This window comes from Anser cygnoides, chromosome 3, assembly GCF_040182565.1.
Source record: "Anser cygnoides isolate HZ-2024a breed goose chromosome 3, Taihu_goose_T2T_genome, whole genome shotgun sequence".
NCBI lineage: Eukaryota > Metazoa > Chordata > Aves > Anseriformes > Anatidae > Anser > Anser cygnoides.
The window spans coordinates 48,802,447-48,819,301 of record NC_089875.1 but is presented as its reverse complement, the minus strand read 5'-3'; the positions used below and the strand labels follow the sequence as shown (position 1 = coordinate 48,819,301).

General features: G+C 36.8%; 1 protein-coding gene across 15 annotated transcripts in view; it reads left to right on the top strand.

Moving 5' to 3' along the window:
- Positions 1 to 16,855, top strand: part of QKI (QKI, KH domain containing RNA binding) — a 160,406-nt gene that overhangs the window by 87,760 nt on the left and 55,791 nt on the right. For all 15 annotated transcript variants that reach the window (XR_010830320.1, XR_010830319.1, XM_066994140.1 and 12 more), the window contains one exon: positions 16,648 to 16,791. Coding sequence is in view for 13 of the 15 variants with exons in the window: in XM_066994140.1 (XP_066850241.1) it covers positions 16,648 to 16,791 (144 nt within the window). In the remaining 2 variants the exon portion in view is untranslated. The remainder of the gene's footprint in view (positions 1 to 16,647; positions 16,792 to 16,855) is intronic.

Sequence of the window (16,855 nt, the reverse complement as noted above, 5' to 3'; positions counted from 1 at the left end):
GTTTGTGTGTTGAGATCATCTGATCTAGTAGTTCTGATATATTTCAAGGAATCAACTTTAATTCATTAAGTTAATACTCACTGTTAATTCTGTGCTCGGTGACAAATTTGGGGAGTCTTCTGTTTTCTTTGTCACATTGAAATTTCATTGTTCTAATAGCAATTAGCTGTGATTTGTTTAATTTGCATTAGTGTTTTCTTTTTTCCAATTGTCTTGACCTGGTTATTTGTTTATTTGTTAATGAAAAGAATGGAACTATCTCAGGAGGAGAGAGTAAAATGTTTAAGAACCAAAGTTATTTAAATACAGACTTGTATAATCATTAAGATTAAATTATTTTACTTCTAGAATAAATTTTCCAATTTAAAAATTTTTTTGCAAAAAAAAATAGTGATAAAATGCAAATTTAGAGTTAATATTAAGTATGTTAAAATTTTTCTGAACAGTACCTCTTTATATAGCATTTAGAAATGTTATATAAAATGCTTTGTGCTTTGTTCCACTTAACACTGTAATACTGAACTGACTGTGGGTCCCTCTTGATGAAAAAGTAGAATAAATTATGGACAACAGCATGATGCAGTATTTATCCACTGCTTAACAGCATTACCGTAATACAAATCTAAAGTAGACAATACAAAGCTCACACAGCCCATTCCTTAAAAAACAACAAGAAACTCAGAAAAACAGCTTAAATGTAAAAGTAATTTTGTTGAGAACATTTTAATTATTGGGTGAGTTTCTAGATGCAGAGCAAATCAATTAGTATATAAATGGGTTAAAGTGACTCTGAAATTTAGCTCTTGACTTTAACTGTAACGAACCTCCTACCCTGCTTGGACAGCACAATACACTTGTTAACATCACGTGAACTTATTCAGGATGTAACATAGTGTCTGTTTAACAGCAGTATTCTATGAAAAATGAGTTTGTAATGTCAGTTAACCAATTTGATTGTTTTTATTCTCCAGAAGACCAATTTTTCTGAAGCATAAGAAAAAGGCAGGCTTTCTTCAAAGCAAGCCACTATTTAAGCAGTAGGATGAGAATCACGGCCAGTAATCTGCTCAGTAGTACCGTGTCATTAAGATAAAGCCTGTCTGCAATCGTTTCATGAGGGCAGCTGAGTGCAGAGTTAACTCTGAGCATCACTTCTGGTCTCACCCCTATCTAGTCCAAAATGCAAGGCATTCTTGTGATGTTTCTTTAAATGTGAAAATTCCAGAACTTAGTACTGCAGAAGAAATCACTGTGTGAAGAAATGAGAGAGCATGAATAACTGAGTGGCATGTTAATTATTATCATTCTGTTAGTACAAAGCACTCCTAAGTGATTACAAAAGCTTTTTTTAAAAAAAAAGTCTTACATAATAGGGCAGTATTAATGCTGCTGTATGATGGATAAGGAAATGGGGATAGTGAAACCCAGCTGATGTTCCCTGTGTGCATTTTTAAAGAAGTGTTGGAATTGTAAATGCAATTTAGAAGATGCTAGAGTTAAGGTTGCTTATTATGATCTTTTTGTACAAATGAACTTTTCCTTGAAGTTCATCACTATACCATGAATGTTTTTTGTTTTTTAAATAAATGGGATGTTAATTTTTCAGGTGAGCAAATGAGATGCAATATTTGTCAATGAAAATTTTGATAGCTTTGTATGCCTAAGGTGAGGTGAATGGAAACTGAGTTTTCAGATTACTTGGCATGTAAGTAGCAATGTATGTAAAATAGCATTTGATTTGAGCAATACTTGAGCCCAGTACATCTAGAGAGTATTATGTCTGGGAGAGCATGGGGCTCCTTCATCCTCCTGCCTGCTGCAAGTGGCTTGCTGCCTCCTGCTGCAGGCAGACTGTGCCTCTGCTGAAGGTGTGACTGACAGCTGGCAGCTTCCCACAAGGGGATATTCCTGTGCCCTCCTTTGTTCTCAGTCTGCTGCTTCTGGGATGTGTCACTGAGCCAGTTCAGCTTGCTAAGCAGGCAGAAACTTAATCTGACAGCAGTAGTTTGCTGCTGTGTTGAACTGGCCCTGGAAGGGCTTAGAGCTTTTGCTAGTACAAAGAAGAGGGAAGAAACCCTTCCACAGAAGAAAACAACAAAACAAATTTAAAAAAAAAATCAGATTAGTTACAAGTTGTGATTTAGAAAAGTTTTTCTCAACTTCACTACATAAGATCAGTGTTCAAGTTCATAAGCACAGACACTGCATCTGAAGTTTGCAATATTCATTTAAGGAACATCTTATGAAAGTGTTTGGCGTATGGTTAGCACCACATTTCCTTGTTGGCATCAGAGGTGATTTGAATCTAATTATTCAGGATACAATTTAGCTGCCTAGATGCTTGAGAATCTTCTTGCCATCCCTGCTGGAAGCAGGAGTGATACAGCCACCTGCTCCATTACACATCTTTGAGGAATTCTTCAAGGCAGATTCATCCCAAGAATTAAAATAAGAAAAATGATAGATGTAATCATATCAAAACTGGTACCCCATTTTTCATTAAGGAATGTTTGTTTCATCTTTTTGCCTTTTTTAAACTTCACAGTGTATGAACAGGTTTTCTTTATGGCTCAGAAAGCTGTTGGAAACTAATATCTAGCTGTTTTGTTTTGGCTCCTAAAATTAGTAAAGCAGGCAACGTGTTGGTATAAAATTGTTCATTATAAGTCTTCTGATTTTAAAGATAAGGTAACTTTCTTATGGTCTTGAACAGAGGTCAAGAGAAAAAAATTCCTTTTGATTTTTTAAAAATTTTTTGGCCGTTCTGAAAGTAGTTCTGTGCAATTTTATAACCATATCTGAAACTCTGCTATTATATTGAGGGTTAAGAGGTGGTACTTTTCAATTTTCTTGGCACACTGAGGTTAAATTAACATGCCCAGTCTGAATTTCTGTTAAAAATGTTCTGTAGCGACATTCTTGTGTACCTTTGCAAGGATCTGGAGTGAACAAGATTTTATTTTTCTTGCTGAAAGTTAAGTTGTTCTTGGAAAGTTGTTAAGGAGGTTTAGCAATCAGGTATTATTGTAAATGTTAACAGCATGAGAATGTGGGTAGGAGTAGTTCTCTTTTCTAGAAGTGCATAATTATTTTGTTACTCAAGTAAATGAGGGTTTGACATGACTGTCTTGTCATTTTATAACATTGTCTTCACAATATAATCCCTTAAGCCTTTCACTAAGGTTTATGCAGAGGAATCCCTACTGATATTAGCGATACAAGTAGGTATTAGGAGATGAATAAGATTTTTCAGTGTTTTTCAATTAATGTCTTTTATGTCTCATCTTTGAGGAGCCAGTAGAAGCCAAATAGCCAAATGGGTTGGACTTAGGGTTGGATTTTTCAAGCAGAGGCTGAGTCACTGGACTCTGGAAGTGACAGACAAATTGAGGTTATGGAAGCAGAGATGTAGGTATGTTAGCATTAAAACGCTGGGTGTAAGCAGCTATATTTATTGTCATAGCTTCAAAAGGTCAATTTGCTAATACATTTTTTCTTTCCATATTTCTTTCTCCTTCTTTAACAGTGCTGTAAATTCGGTTTAAAGTAGAAGAAAATCAGTCATTCCTAATTTAAAAAAAAAACATCATGTTGCTTCAACTGTTCCTTAGTCTTTTGACATAAATGAGTGAAAAATCGATGGAATTCTTGCTTTAACTATTTAGGAGTAGCACCTGAAGAAAAGCAAAAATTCTGTTTTATTATTTCTTGACCCTCACGGTTTGATCAACATTGTTTCTGTGTGGAGCTGTCACAAAAGAGCTGGAGCTCTAGGGTGTTTGTGTGAGGATGAGCTTAATGGAGAAACTGATCAATTTAGCACTGAGCTCAAATTATTGAGGAGGGGAGTGAGTGCTCATGCATTGACCAGATTTGGTATGCAAATCAGCAATCAAAGCTAAGCAAGACAGAGAGGAAATAAAACATGGATTAGAGAGAAAAAAATGGTTGAAGTTCAGTAAAGACAGATGCCACAATTATCTGTGGTAGTTATTTTTAATGAAAGTTACACGATAGTGCTTCAAAAGAGGAAGGCGTATGTTGAAAATGTAAAATTATACTGACAATGTAAGAGCTGATCATGTTCTCCATTGAATACAAAAATATCATTTGTGTATTTTTTATCATTTTTGCTTTTACTGGTGCTGGTGAGTAGTGCTACATTGATTGCATCATTGAAGGTAAATGTAGCTGTAGCTACATTTAGCTGTAAATGGCAGTCCAAATTGCAGTACAGAAGGGTTGTTTTCTTTCCTCTTCTTAACTATCCAAAACAATCTCTAAAGAAATATTCAGAAGTACTATATTGTGTAGATCGGAAGCCAGAGAGAAAGCAACAAATGGGTATTTTTTATCCAGCTGAGGTAGTGGTAGCACTTGTGTTTAAACAATAGAACAGTTATTCAGAAACATGGAATAGCTCTGCTATTTCCTCTAAATTCTCAATGGATAATCCATAGGCTTAGAAAACACTTTCCATCTTCGTGGTCATTGCACAAATGGAATTGAAAGATACATGAGTGGATAAGAGAAAACCAAGCAGCTCACCCAGAAGTTGGACATCCAGCTTCTCAAAGTGCTATTTTAACCATTTTTAACCAAAGTGCATTTTAACCAATCATTCAGAATTGCAAAAAGCCTCTGGTTCTAGGTTAAAACAAAATGGGAACCCATCTCCTGGTCTCTTCCGTGATCTCTGGGCTAGAGATGCCTCCAGCACTCTGTATTTTACTGTTTTTTAAATCTCTTGGGCAACAATATGCCTTCCTTCCTAACAGATCAAGTGGACAGTGCCTTGATCAATCTATCTTTGGTATGAGGTTAGGGCACTCCTGGAACAGCAGCGTGTATTTTTTTTTTGGCAAAAGAGGAGCTCCAGATCTGGATTGTCATTTCCTGGACAAGTGTTCCAACCACTGCACTGTTACATTATGTTTTCGTGGAGCTGCAGCTTCTTTCTTGAAGCAGTTTTCTTAAGGTTGCTATGCCTTGAGTTAGTTTTGAAAAGTGATGTCAGATTAGGTCCTTTTGGGTGTTAACATTTTCAACTCTTCTGGTTTGAGATCTCCAGGTGGAAAACAGGTATCAGACTTTCAGTTTAATTAAGACTATTCTGCTTTCCAGTAGGCACTTTAGCAGAGTTTTAGGCACCTTGGTAAGTTTTCTGGTAGAATACAGAGACAGAAATTATAGTTAAGCAGAAATTTTTGTCAGTGTGGTAGTTTAATGCTTGAATCTACCTAAATTAGTTTACTGTTTACTTACTTATTTTTTACAGGATTTCTAATGAGTCTTTTCAGGAACATAGTGGCGATAGTACTCCAAACTATATGTTTAAAAATGAAGATAGAAACTGAATAATAGCCCTAATCAGAAAATCCACCATAGCAAGGGTATGCCTTGGTGTGCTAGTCTTCTTCCATAGCAGAAATATAATTATTGATTAAAATGTAATACAACTAGTGGAATGAATAAGTAAAAATTGAGATTTGTAAGAATCTTAATATACTTTAAAAGTATATTTATTATTATATGTTGATACTGCTTTAAGAAATAACTTCTTGGGATGTAGGGGGGAATAACTAGTTCGTGAAAACTGGTGTATTTTTGGATATATTGTCTTTTTCTGTCAATTACTGGGAAAATAAAACACCCCTCTGACTAGGTTTAGTTTGCTACTTCATGGTAATTTTAAATATTAGTATCAACAACTGCATTCCTTTCTTTAACACATACATGCAAGCATTGTGTTTATGCTATATGCATTTTGTGTGTGAAATTCTTGCTAAATTCTTCAGTATCCATGAGGATATGCGTGCATACCAAACTTATTACTTTCATCCCCCAAAACAGAAATCAATGTGAAATAATTCAGATTATTTTCAAGATCACAATTTCAAGATAGTGTTAACTGTGTCCATTCTTAAGTTAAAATATATGCTTCTATATATAGCTCTTACTTGTTTTGGACAAAAGTACGAAAACATAGTAGTTTGAAATCAGGGCAAAACCTAAAAACAAAACTTCTATTAATGCAACAGAGCTCGTTTTATGGAGAAAAATAAAATTTGAGCTATAAAAGCTAGTGAATGCTTCTGTGAGAACAGAATACCTGCTGGTGCCTTGAAGTCCTGATGGCAGATGCCTTGTTTTGGAATTTAGATCAGTGACTTAGGAAGGAAAATAAAATCATTGAATATTGAAGGTTGCACATGTATGTTACTTACCCAAATAAATTATTGTTGAAATAAAATTTTTATATTTGGTTATTTCACGCACTTTTGAAGTGGAAAGGGTTCACCCTTGTTTTCCTCATACATAGAATGGTCTTCCGTTGGGGGGAGAGATTGGACAAAAAGCCTGACATGAGAGGTCATAAATGATTTGGGTAAAGGAACTGAAATTTTTTTTTTTTCATCTTCTCAGTACAGAGGAGACAAAAGTGCAATGAGCACTATTTAAAATTGCTATTAGCCTGTTGTTGTCTATCAGCCTTATTTCACATTAGGTTGAAAGCTGCAATGTCGTAAAAATCAGAGTAAGGACGCACATGGAGATTCCATATTTCTAGAATAAGATTATGGTCATAAGTAAGCCCCTTTTGGGGAAGTTGGGCTTGGTGGTGTTTGCAGTGTTACTTTATAATAATCCAGTTGGGTTGTTTGCTGAGGTAATGGTCCTTCGCATATGACTTGTGTATGAAAAAGAAACACAGGCGTATCACTCTATACTAACCCTTACTGATCAGAGAAACTTTGCATGTTTACTGTACTCCTTTGAATTTTAAACTGCAGTTTGTGTGATGTACGTTCTTCGAGGCCTATAAACTAGACAGTAAAACAATGAAGAACCAAGTGACTCCTCTCTAATGACAGGACTGTGTGAGTCACTAACTCTACTACTTAAATGTATAAAAACTAGCTGCAGCTTCCAGGTAGAATCCTCACCTCCATTGCAATTTTTTCCAACTTTTAAGTGAATTATATATTCTTGATAGTATCTGAATAAGGAACAGGAGTGTTTAAGCTTCAGTTTTATAAGCTACAGCTATCTGATATGCTACTTTTACCAATTTGTTACCCTGCTTGCAAGAGATGTGGGAGGTGTCAAAGTTAGGATACAAAGGCATAGACAGATCTTAAGTGCAAAGTGCCAGTTGTAACACTGGTTTTGGAGTTTGTTGTTTTGACACTGATTCCGTGTGTAACATGTCTGTGGGTTTGTTTCATATACCTACCCGCTCTGTTGTTGGTAAGTGCCTGTATTGGTGAGGCTGCACGGTTCGATGGGCTAGGGAGGTGACCGATCTCACAGTGGCTACAAATAAAAGCTTGGGCAAGTGTAAGGAAAAGAAAACAAAAAGTCGGTTGTAAGGGGACCTGTTTGTTTCTTTTTCCTCATGTTTTTCCTGGATTATAATGGCCGTATCATTACAGCCTGACACTCACCATCATTTCAGCATCTTAAGATAAGTGAATGGTTGGAGGAGGTGGTTTCATATCTATGAAATAAAGGGAAAAGGATCATGCTTTTTTTTGGCTCATGCTTATTTTTTTCATTGGTGTCTTGATTTTAGATTGGCTAAGCTGTCATGCAAAACTGTATCCCAAGTTAATGTTAATAATTAAATTAATAATCCTAACATCATAACAGGCTCAATTTCTATCAAGAGTTTCTGTTGCACTCGACGGTACAGCTCGTTCCACAGATCTTTGCTGTTGTTTTTCACAGCAGCACAGCTTTTGAGACCAAACATGCAGGAAGAATATACTGAAGAGTGCACTTGTTGCCTGTTTCACAGCAGGTTACCCTTTGGAACAGGTGGTTTTCTGCTAGCTCGAGCAGTTCTTGTACAGCTAGAAAGATGCAGAGCAGCAGTGGTTGGAGAGTGCTGGCTTGGTCATCCAGGCTTCCTCTCTGCTCAGCAGACAGTCGTTACTGGAGCAGCTCAGTTGTGTCGTGAAGCCACAGCTTTAAAAAGATCCAATGTGGTATTTCATGCATGTAGGAACCAGTTTGACTGCAGGGCAGATATGGACTTGGGGAGTGCACTTGGTTTGAATTCTGCTGAGCACCATGTCTGTATTGAGGCTCAGAGAGACCTAGGACAGAATCCTATTCTATGCATTTAAATATTAGGTTGTTTTATGCCATTATTCTATTTTTTAAGTACTTAGAATATTGTTTAGGTAATGGCCTTTAACAGTGTTTGACAGATACTGGCTAGTTTAATGAGATGGAAGATAACCGCTTTTTAATCCAGAATTGTCTTGAAGGGGGCCTACTATAGAAGAATGATGGATAAGTAAAGATATAATAATACTAACTTGTCTGCCATTCAAGTTAACAGTGAGTATGTGACTGCATTCATTTAAGCAAATAATCTTTTGCTTCCCTATGAGAGAGCTCCCATCAGAATTTTTAGACATGAAATACGTTACCGTTCTCCCTGGCCAGGTGTTCCTCCTTCAGTATTTCTTTTGTTACATTATGTTTTTCAGCAGCTTTCTGCTTTCGAACTGCCATCATTAGAAACTCAGTAGGAGCAAAAGTCTATGTTAATTTGCCTGACTGTAACTGCACAATTAAAGCAGTTTATCAGCAGGGGTTAGGACAATCAGTGTGTTCCGATGCTTCATGTTATAAAAATTACTTCTGTTGTTCAAACAGATACTGTAATTAGTGCATCATTTTGAACTGGTTTTCTGCAGGGCTGGCTTGGAGTTTCATCTGATGAAAACCTAAGTGCTGATTCCATATGCAGGCGTCTTCTAAAGTAACAACTTGACTGAAATATTAATGTCAGGAGTATATCATACAAATGCACATGTTTATACAGGTTTGGAGTGGGGTGTTGTTTTTTTTCAGGGTATTTTTTGTTCACCAGTCCTATCAAGATCAACTTAAATTTACTGACAAAATCAGAGGAGAAAGAGAAAGGCTATTAGGTGGACCTCCATGTTTGTAAATACAATTATTATTATATGCTAGCATTTAATACCTTGCTTTTACGTATATGAACAAGTTGCTTCATGTCAGATAGTAAAGGTAAGAGTATTATGTGGGCTTACACATAATGAGCTTTCACATGGAATAGTTTCATGAGAATGGTGAGCCAGTCTTCAAGTTACACTTTAAGTGTTCAAAATGTGCTCCCTCATCTTCCACCTCCCTGAATTATAGCACCAACCTGGTGTTGACACTCAGTAGCCTAGTCCTTAACGATCTTACTCAACTTACTTGTCTGTCAGAAAATGGGGGGGGAGTGGGAGCATGTTGGCTTGGCTCTTTGGCATGGTGCTGGGGCCAGCCCCAGTGGAGGGAGCAAGAGAGAGACCCCCTGGTAAGGGGAGTGAACCTTTTGAAGATGTTAGATTGGTCACAGAAGGATGTAAGGCAACAGTAGATGACAGAAATGATTTTTGTTTTGCATGGGCTAGAGCTCTCATGAATACGTATCAGCTGACACGGAGTGACTTTTATATCTGACGCTTCTAAGTATTTATTCTTCTTCACATCTACATATTTATTCCTTGCATAATGTTATAGAAACCATCTGTCTTCTGAATGTTCGTTTTCAATGATCTCTTCAAGAAAACCTCCAAAAATGAAGTGCTGTATATGAGGTTGGCAGAAAAAATTATTACCGTGTTGGACAACATGAGATCAACAAGTCATGTGGCCCGTGAAGGGTTGGGAGTAATGAGTAGGTTAGGGAAAAAATTCTTCTTAGATTGCTCTGGCTTGGTTTTACCAGTTTGACTGTGTTGACAAAAGCTCATTAAATAACGCGTGATCGGTACTGAGTGGTTGAGCTGTGTTACTCTGCTGAATGACTCATTAATTTAAACCTAACGTTGTTGCATGGCTATAATGCATATTAACTCTTAAAATACAAAAACTAGAGCAAGACTAGAATTCTCTTAGAATGAATGAGCTTACTGATTCGTCACTTTTACGTTAATTTAACTTTGGTTTTAAAATTGCTTTAAATCAACATGTTAACATTTTTGTATGTTCACACAGTTTCTTTTTCTGTTTTTCCAGTTACTTTTAAAACATCTATTTGTGAAAGTTTTCATTATGGAACAAAAACCTTCCTCTAGAACTACTGTCAGTTGTAACGTACCCATCGCACAATTTATTACGCAAAATACATTGTGGTAATTGTACTAGATAGCTAAACTTCTCTCCACATCTTACCACCTCTACTCAACTGTGAGAAGTGGCTGAGTGATTGGACTGATTCTTACATCTTAGAATAATTGTAATTAAACTTCTTAGAATGTCACTGAATTAAACCTTGCATGGTTTAAAGGAATAATGCTATTTTGATGCCTTTTAATTTCAGCATTCAATTTGACATTGCTTGCAAACATTCTTCGATTGTGCTTGAGTTTTTCCATATTCTTTTTTGTAAGTCAGTAGGGAGAGCAGCTTGTTGTAATTAAATTCTGTTTTCACCATCCAATAATCTATTGCTTCAGGATAAGTGAGGATACTGAGGTACATTCTCAACATTCCCCTGTGCCAGTGGCTTTATTTATTTAAAAAGCCTCTGCTACTGAGCTGTGTTTGGATTTTCTAATAACCAACAGTGCTGGAATTTGTATGAATTACATTGGAAAAAGTGCACAGGATGGGAGTTGTACTTTTTTAATGCTATGGGCCGTAGCTTTCTAAAACGAATGAAAAATAATCCTTGTGGAAAACTTTTTTTCTGTTTAGATCACATTGCATTCTTTCATTGTTGTTTAGTATATCCCTGCCTGTTTATAAACAGATGCTGGAAAAGTATTTGTTTTCAGTTTTTCAGTTTTCTTTAATGCCATTTTAACAGCTGGAAATGACAGGATTCTACTTCATTAGTGTGATTATTTTTTTTAGTCAACTTCTTTTTAGTTGATGGGCAATACTTCAGGCATTTGTTGTGAGAAACAGTTTGAGTTTCTAAAACGTGCTTAATGAAAATATTCTGTGATTCGGGGCCTTCTTTCTCATTTTTCCCCTTTCTTTCTCATATTTTCCCCTTTCACCATTTGAATCTCTTGAATAATTTCAGTCAGGCTTGACAGACACTTCTTTCTTTTGGGTTTAAAGTTCTGTGAAAACTATTGGCTAGGTAGAGGAGAGGCCTAAATTAATAACCCTGGTTGAGGGAAGGGATATGACAAGTTTTCAGTCATCTGTATGCTTAGTTTACAGTTAGTTATCTGTGTTCACTTTTTTTTTTGGTCAAGTCAATAGCAGAGGTAGTAAGAAGGAAGCTTTGGGATGGGATATGAAGATACGAGTATAAATGACCTTGAATGACATATTGGGATCCGGGAGGAATAAGGGCATGACTCGGAATAACTGTTGTAAAGGTGAGGTTTATGGAAAACAGGATGGAAATTAACAGGGAGAAGGACTTCATTTTTAATATTAAAGCTTGGCTGTTTAGATGCAAATCAGATGCATCCTCTGCTTGCTTTTTATCTCCTTAACAACAACAACAAAAAATCAAAGCATAACAACAACAAAATCCTCCTTTGCTCCACCAGAACAAAACCTCTAACCTTTTTTCTTTTATGATTTTTGTGGAATGAAATTTCAAGGAGTTGTAGAAAGAAATTTTTTTCAACTACTTGACCCAGTGACCTTAATAGTAAGTTAAATATTGAACAGTTTCTTTAAGTCCATTATTGTGTACAGGTACCCTGAGGATAATGAGTGTATACTCACAGGCAACAGAAGGAAAACAAAATCTGTTTACAGAATTAGGCCATATTTAAGGATACTGAAATTTCTGCCAGACAAGGAACACAGTGAAATTTCATCTGCCAGTTATATTACTCTTAATGTTCTTTAATTTAGCAGACAAGATAGTTTGGTTGTAATTAAGCTCTTCTAATACTGTTGTTCCCCAAGCTTGTGGCATAAATCATTTTATTCTCTAATTTCCTGCATCTTTTCTATCTCCATTTTTCCCGTATAATTCTTACATAAACAATTTTAGGGATGCAGCAGAACTTCATGCTGTAAATTACTTCTTGTGTACATTATGCAGTTTTGAATATATGTAATTGAATTTATTTTCCCTCAGCCTTTTATTCAGGTTTTCTGGTTTTCTTGGTGCTATTTCTTTCTTCTATGTATGTATATGTACCCTTCCTGCTGTGCTGACGAATGTGTTTTGGCCCAAAGTAACTCTCAAGGCAATTCCAGTTACTCCTTATGGTTTTTTACTCTGGGCAGACCTGGCAATGTGGCTGAATCACTTGATAGTGCTGCCGAAGGATGGGAGGCAATGGGCACAGACTGAAATACAGAAAAGTTCTATTTAAACATAAGGGAAAAAAAAGTTTTTTGTTTTTTTTTTTAAATTATGACTAGAGGTCAAACATTGGAACAAGTTGTATGGAGAGGCTGTGGAGTCTCCAGCCTTGGAGATGCTCAAAACCTGGCCCTCAGCAACATGCTCTAGTTGACCCTGCCCTGAGCAGGGTGTTGGACGGGGTGATTGCCAGGCATCCTTTCTGACCTCAGCCATTCTGATGCTTCAAGTTATTGGGTTTGTCTTAGCTGCAATTCAATTCAAGATAGCCACCATTTCCAATTTCTTTCTGTTGTGGTTTAGCCTCGTCAGGCAGCTCAGCACTACCCAGCCCACGGTCATTGTCCACAGAAGAGATGGGGGAGAGAATTGGAAAGGTAAAAGTGCAGTAACTCATGGGCTGAGAGGAGGACAGTTCACCAGGTAAAGCAATAGTCGGGCTCACAAGCAAAGCCAAGCAAGGGATCCCCTCGCTGCTTCCCATCAGCAGGCAGGGGTTCAGCCGCACCCAGGCCAGCAGGGCTCAGCACACCCGAGCGGCTCTTCAGGGGGACAAACGCCATCACTCCCAACTGCACCCCTTCCTCCTCCTTTGCCCCAGCTGAGCATGGTGCCCCATGACATGGGACACCCCTCTGGCCAGTCCAGGCTGTCCTGGCTGTGTCCCCCCCCAGCTCCTGGTGCACCCCCGGTCTCCTCGCTGGCAGGGCAGCACCAGGAGCTGAAGAGTCCTGGGCTCTGTGTGAGCACGGCTCTGCAACAGCTGAAATGTCAGGGTGTTATCACCGCTATTTTAATCAAAAACCCAAAACACAGCAATGTATTGTTCCTCTATGAAGAAAATTAAACATCTTAACCAAAATCATGACACTTTCTACAAAGCTTCACAGTGAGCATCTCCTAGCCATTTCCTCATGATTGCTGTTTCATCACCTCCCCCAAAACAATTTCAGAATCAAACTCAAAATAACCCTTAAAGTCTCAGACCATATTTTATGAGTCTTAAGAGAAACACCTTCCAAGCAGACTTCCAGATAATACTCAGTTGACCTGTTCAGCCTTCTACTGGACTGGGAAAAAATGTTTTTAAGACAAGTTGCATAAAGGCAACTAGCTTAATTTAAGTAATTGTTTTACTTCAGAGAAAATATATTTTCCCAACATCTCTTCAGGGTTTAAAAGGAGAATAAGGTAGCATAAAATGTTGCAGCTCTTAACTGCAGGTTCTCTCTCCTCCTGTGAACCTAGCCCTGCAATGCATTTTGGATCTGACTTTCTGTTGGAATGAATGACTTAGTGTATATCTGAATTTCCTGTGGTGTTGTTGTTTTTTAAAAAGAAACATACAAGGAAACCCCCCAACCATTTGTGTAACTTTCCACTAGACTTCTAACAAAGCAAATGACAGACATTTGCAAAACAATTAACCCACTAGGAAAGCAACTTGTGGAACAGAATTGGAGCAGTACACGGACCTTAAGCCCAAGTGTATTGAGACAGAAGAAATTAGAAGCCTGTTCCTGACGGTTCCTTTTTTTTGACTAATTGTTTTTTTGAAATACATTGTATGGACTTCCATGCTCCTTAAACTTTCTTTCAGTCTCGCCATTTGACTTAAGAAACTGTACTCTCCACAGCAGCAAGGCTTTTATTAGTGTATTAGAACACTTTAAGATCATAGTAAAGGAGCAGTAACTGTCATACACGGGTTCAGTTGTCATCCTACTAGTAGTTGTGTGACTGTGTTGTGAGGTCTGACCTGGTAGTGCATGTGATTATTGACCTAAAACAGTGTGTTACACCTAAGAATAAACCATGGGGTGTGCAAGTCTTGTGAATACACGACCTACAGTATAATCTGTGTATTATCTTAAAACTTTTTAAAAACTAAACAAACCCAACACTACGATGACAGAAAACTCCTCATGCTATGACAGAATAATTTGAAGTATAGCATCAATATTTGAGCCGTTGTTAATCTGAAATTCTCCAATACCGAATCACAGAGAGGCAGTCTACTTCCTATTATATATTATTTTTTTTTTAATTCTAAAAGTTGTAAGTCAGGCATACATGCACTGGAACAATATGTTTTATTTTTCTTTGCTGACAGGTAGTGAGGCTTTGCATTGTGCTATTTTAATTGTAAAAGAACTCACTGGAGCGCAGCAGGCCCCTTTCTTGCCCCATTGTCTACAAGTATTGCATTGGTCACGACACAGGTAGCAAAACTGCATTTAGATATCCCCTCTTTTTCAGGAACAAAACTGGCTGTTTTACGTGGGGATAATTCTCCTTGTCATTTGTCCGTCTTGCTCTGATATTTTTGGGAAGTGTTACGGTTGTTCAGGTGATCATGAATTTGTTACGTTAGTAAGCCTGTACCTTTCCCGCTCTTTGTGTCAGCTCACTAGCTGTCGGTGCAAGAAGAGAGCAGAATGTTCTTTGCTGTGCCTTCTGCTGGTTTAGGAACCTTATCTAATTAATCTTAATTTTAACAAAATACTTTTCACTACCTCGTATGAATATAGCTTGTCACAATTTTAAAATAACTCACTTCTGCTTCAGATTAAAAAAAAAAAAAGAGTAGTTTAGTAATAGTGGAGTTTTGTTCATGATTGAGTGAAATAAGCTGTGAATGCCTAGCTGTAGATAGTTCCTTCAGAAATTAAATTACAGCAGGGAACTTATAACTCACCTGCACTTTGTGTCAGGGTCTGTTTTATAAATGAGGGTTATTTTTCTCTTTTTCGTTTTTCAGCTTCTGAAATTCAGAGATTTTATAGCTACCATTGTTTAGAAAGTTACTTGGGATAACATTTCTAAGATAATCAAAAAGACTGTTCTTAAAATAAAAAAAATCACAGTGGCTGATAAAGGGAACTTGTGTATACGTACACGTGTTACAGGGAGAATAATGAAAAGAAATTTCCTCCGAAGTACTGATTTTTTACATAAATTTTCCATACTCCTCTCATGATTTTCCATTTTTATCCTTGTCTATTCCACAAAACATTTCAGACTTAAAGCAGATGAATTAAAGATAGAACGTTCTAAGGAACAGTGCTCCTTCAGGTATTTATGAATATAAAGTACTTCATGTATTTGCTGGTATTAAATCTTTCTGATTTCCTGGAGGAATTTTAATGACATTTAGGGTAAAGGACACGTTTACAATTAACATCACTACCTTTAATTTTTTTAGATGTTAATTGTCATTAAGCCACAAATATTTATTTGTCTTAGAAGCAGGATACTTTTTTTTAATTCCTGGTATTTTAACTTTAATTCATTGGTTTTAAATAAATCTGTTTACTGGGGGGAGAAGGGGCTTTATTTGGATTCAGACGTTGCCATAATAAACCTTTCTCTTTTTTCTAAAGTTTTGTTTTTTTCCCCGAAGTTTTTACATATCTTATTACATTTTAAATACTGTATTTAAATTTAGCTAGGTCTATTACCTGCTTAATAAAAATGGAGTTGGAAAGCTTCTAGTGGGTTGCGTTATTTCTGAAAGAATGGATAGTCGAATATGTAACTTAATTATATTGATATCTGCTGTTCAAAGTATTTCTTTAAAAAAATTGTTTAGCGTGCCCTCGCTTCCTCTAATATTGTTGCTAAGATTTATGTTTGGGATTGTTAATGCCGTTGATGTTACAGAGGACCTGTGTAATAGTGACTGTCTTGTTTTGTGGTCTTCTGCGGACAGTATTAAAGCAGCCGTCCCATCTCCTCCTTGTCTCTGCCCTTCATCCAGTATATGTATTTCCTTTTTGATGTTCTGTTTGTTTTTGAAACCTTTTCTGCATGACTATTGAAAAGCAGCTCTTGCCACTGAAGAATCACATTCTTCACATCCTTTGGAGAGATTCAGCTGGGCTTTCTGCGTATCGTGTCTGTTTTAACTTTTTTTGAAAACATGAGGTTGCCTAACCACGAGTATGTTCTATCTGTTTAACCCACAGAATGCTCCAAAGAATATTGGTAGCAACCGTATTTCTGTAGTACTTTGTGTTCTTACTTACTTGGTTGGGAAAGGTAGTCTAAGAAAGCCCACTTGTTTTGTAGTTATCCTTAACCAAAAAAAAAGTTTCAGAACAGAAACAAAATGCCCCCCCTCCAAAACATTTTCTAAAAGATATTTTTAAACCTAAGTTCTTGTTAAATAACTATGTGAAACAAAACTGTCTCCACAGTATCAAGAAGAGTTTTCCCATCTTTTGCTGAAAATACAGTTGATACCATTCACAGAACTGAGTTTATCAACTGTTTGATTGTTTTATACAGAATGTAGCAGTGCTCATGCTCTGCATGTTTTACTTTTTCAGGAAGAACAAAACCGAGGCAAGCCCAACTGGGAACACCTGAATGAAGATTTACATGTACTTATCACTGTGGAGGATGCTCAAAACAGAGCAGAAATAAAACTGAAGAGGGCTGTTGAAGAAGTAAAAAAGTTACTGATACCCGCAGTAAGTATTTGTATGCAAGTCTTTGATGTACATTTTCAGGAGTTGCTTCTGAAAAATAATTAAT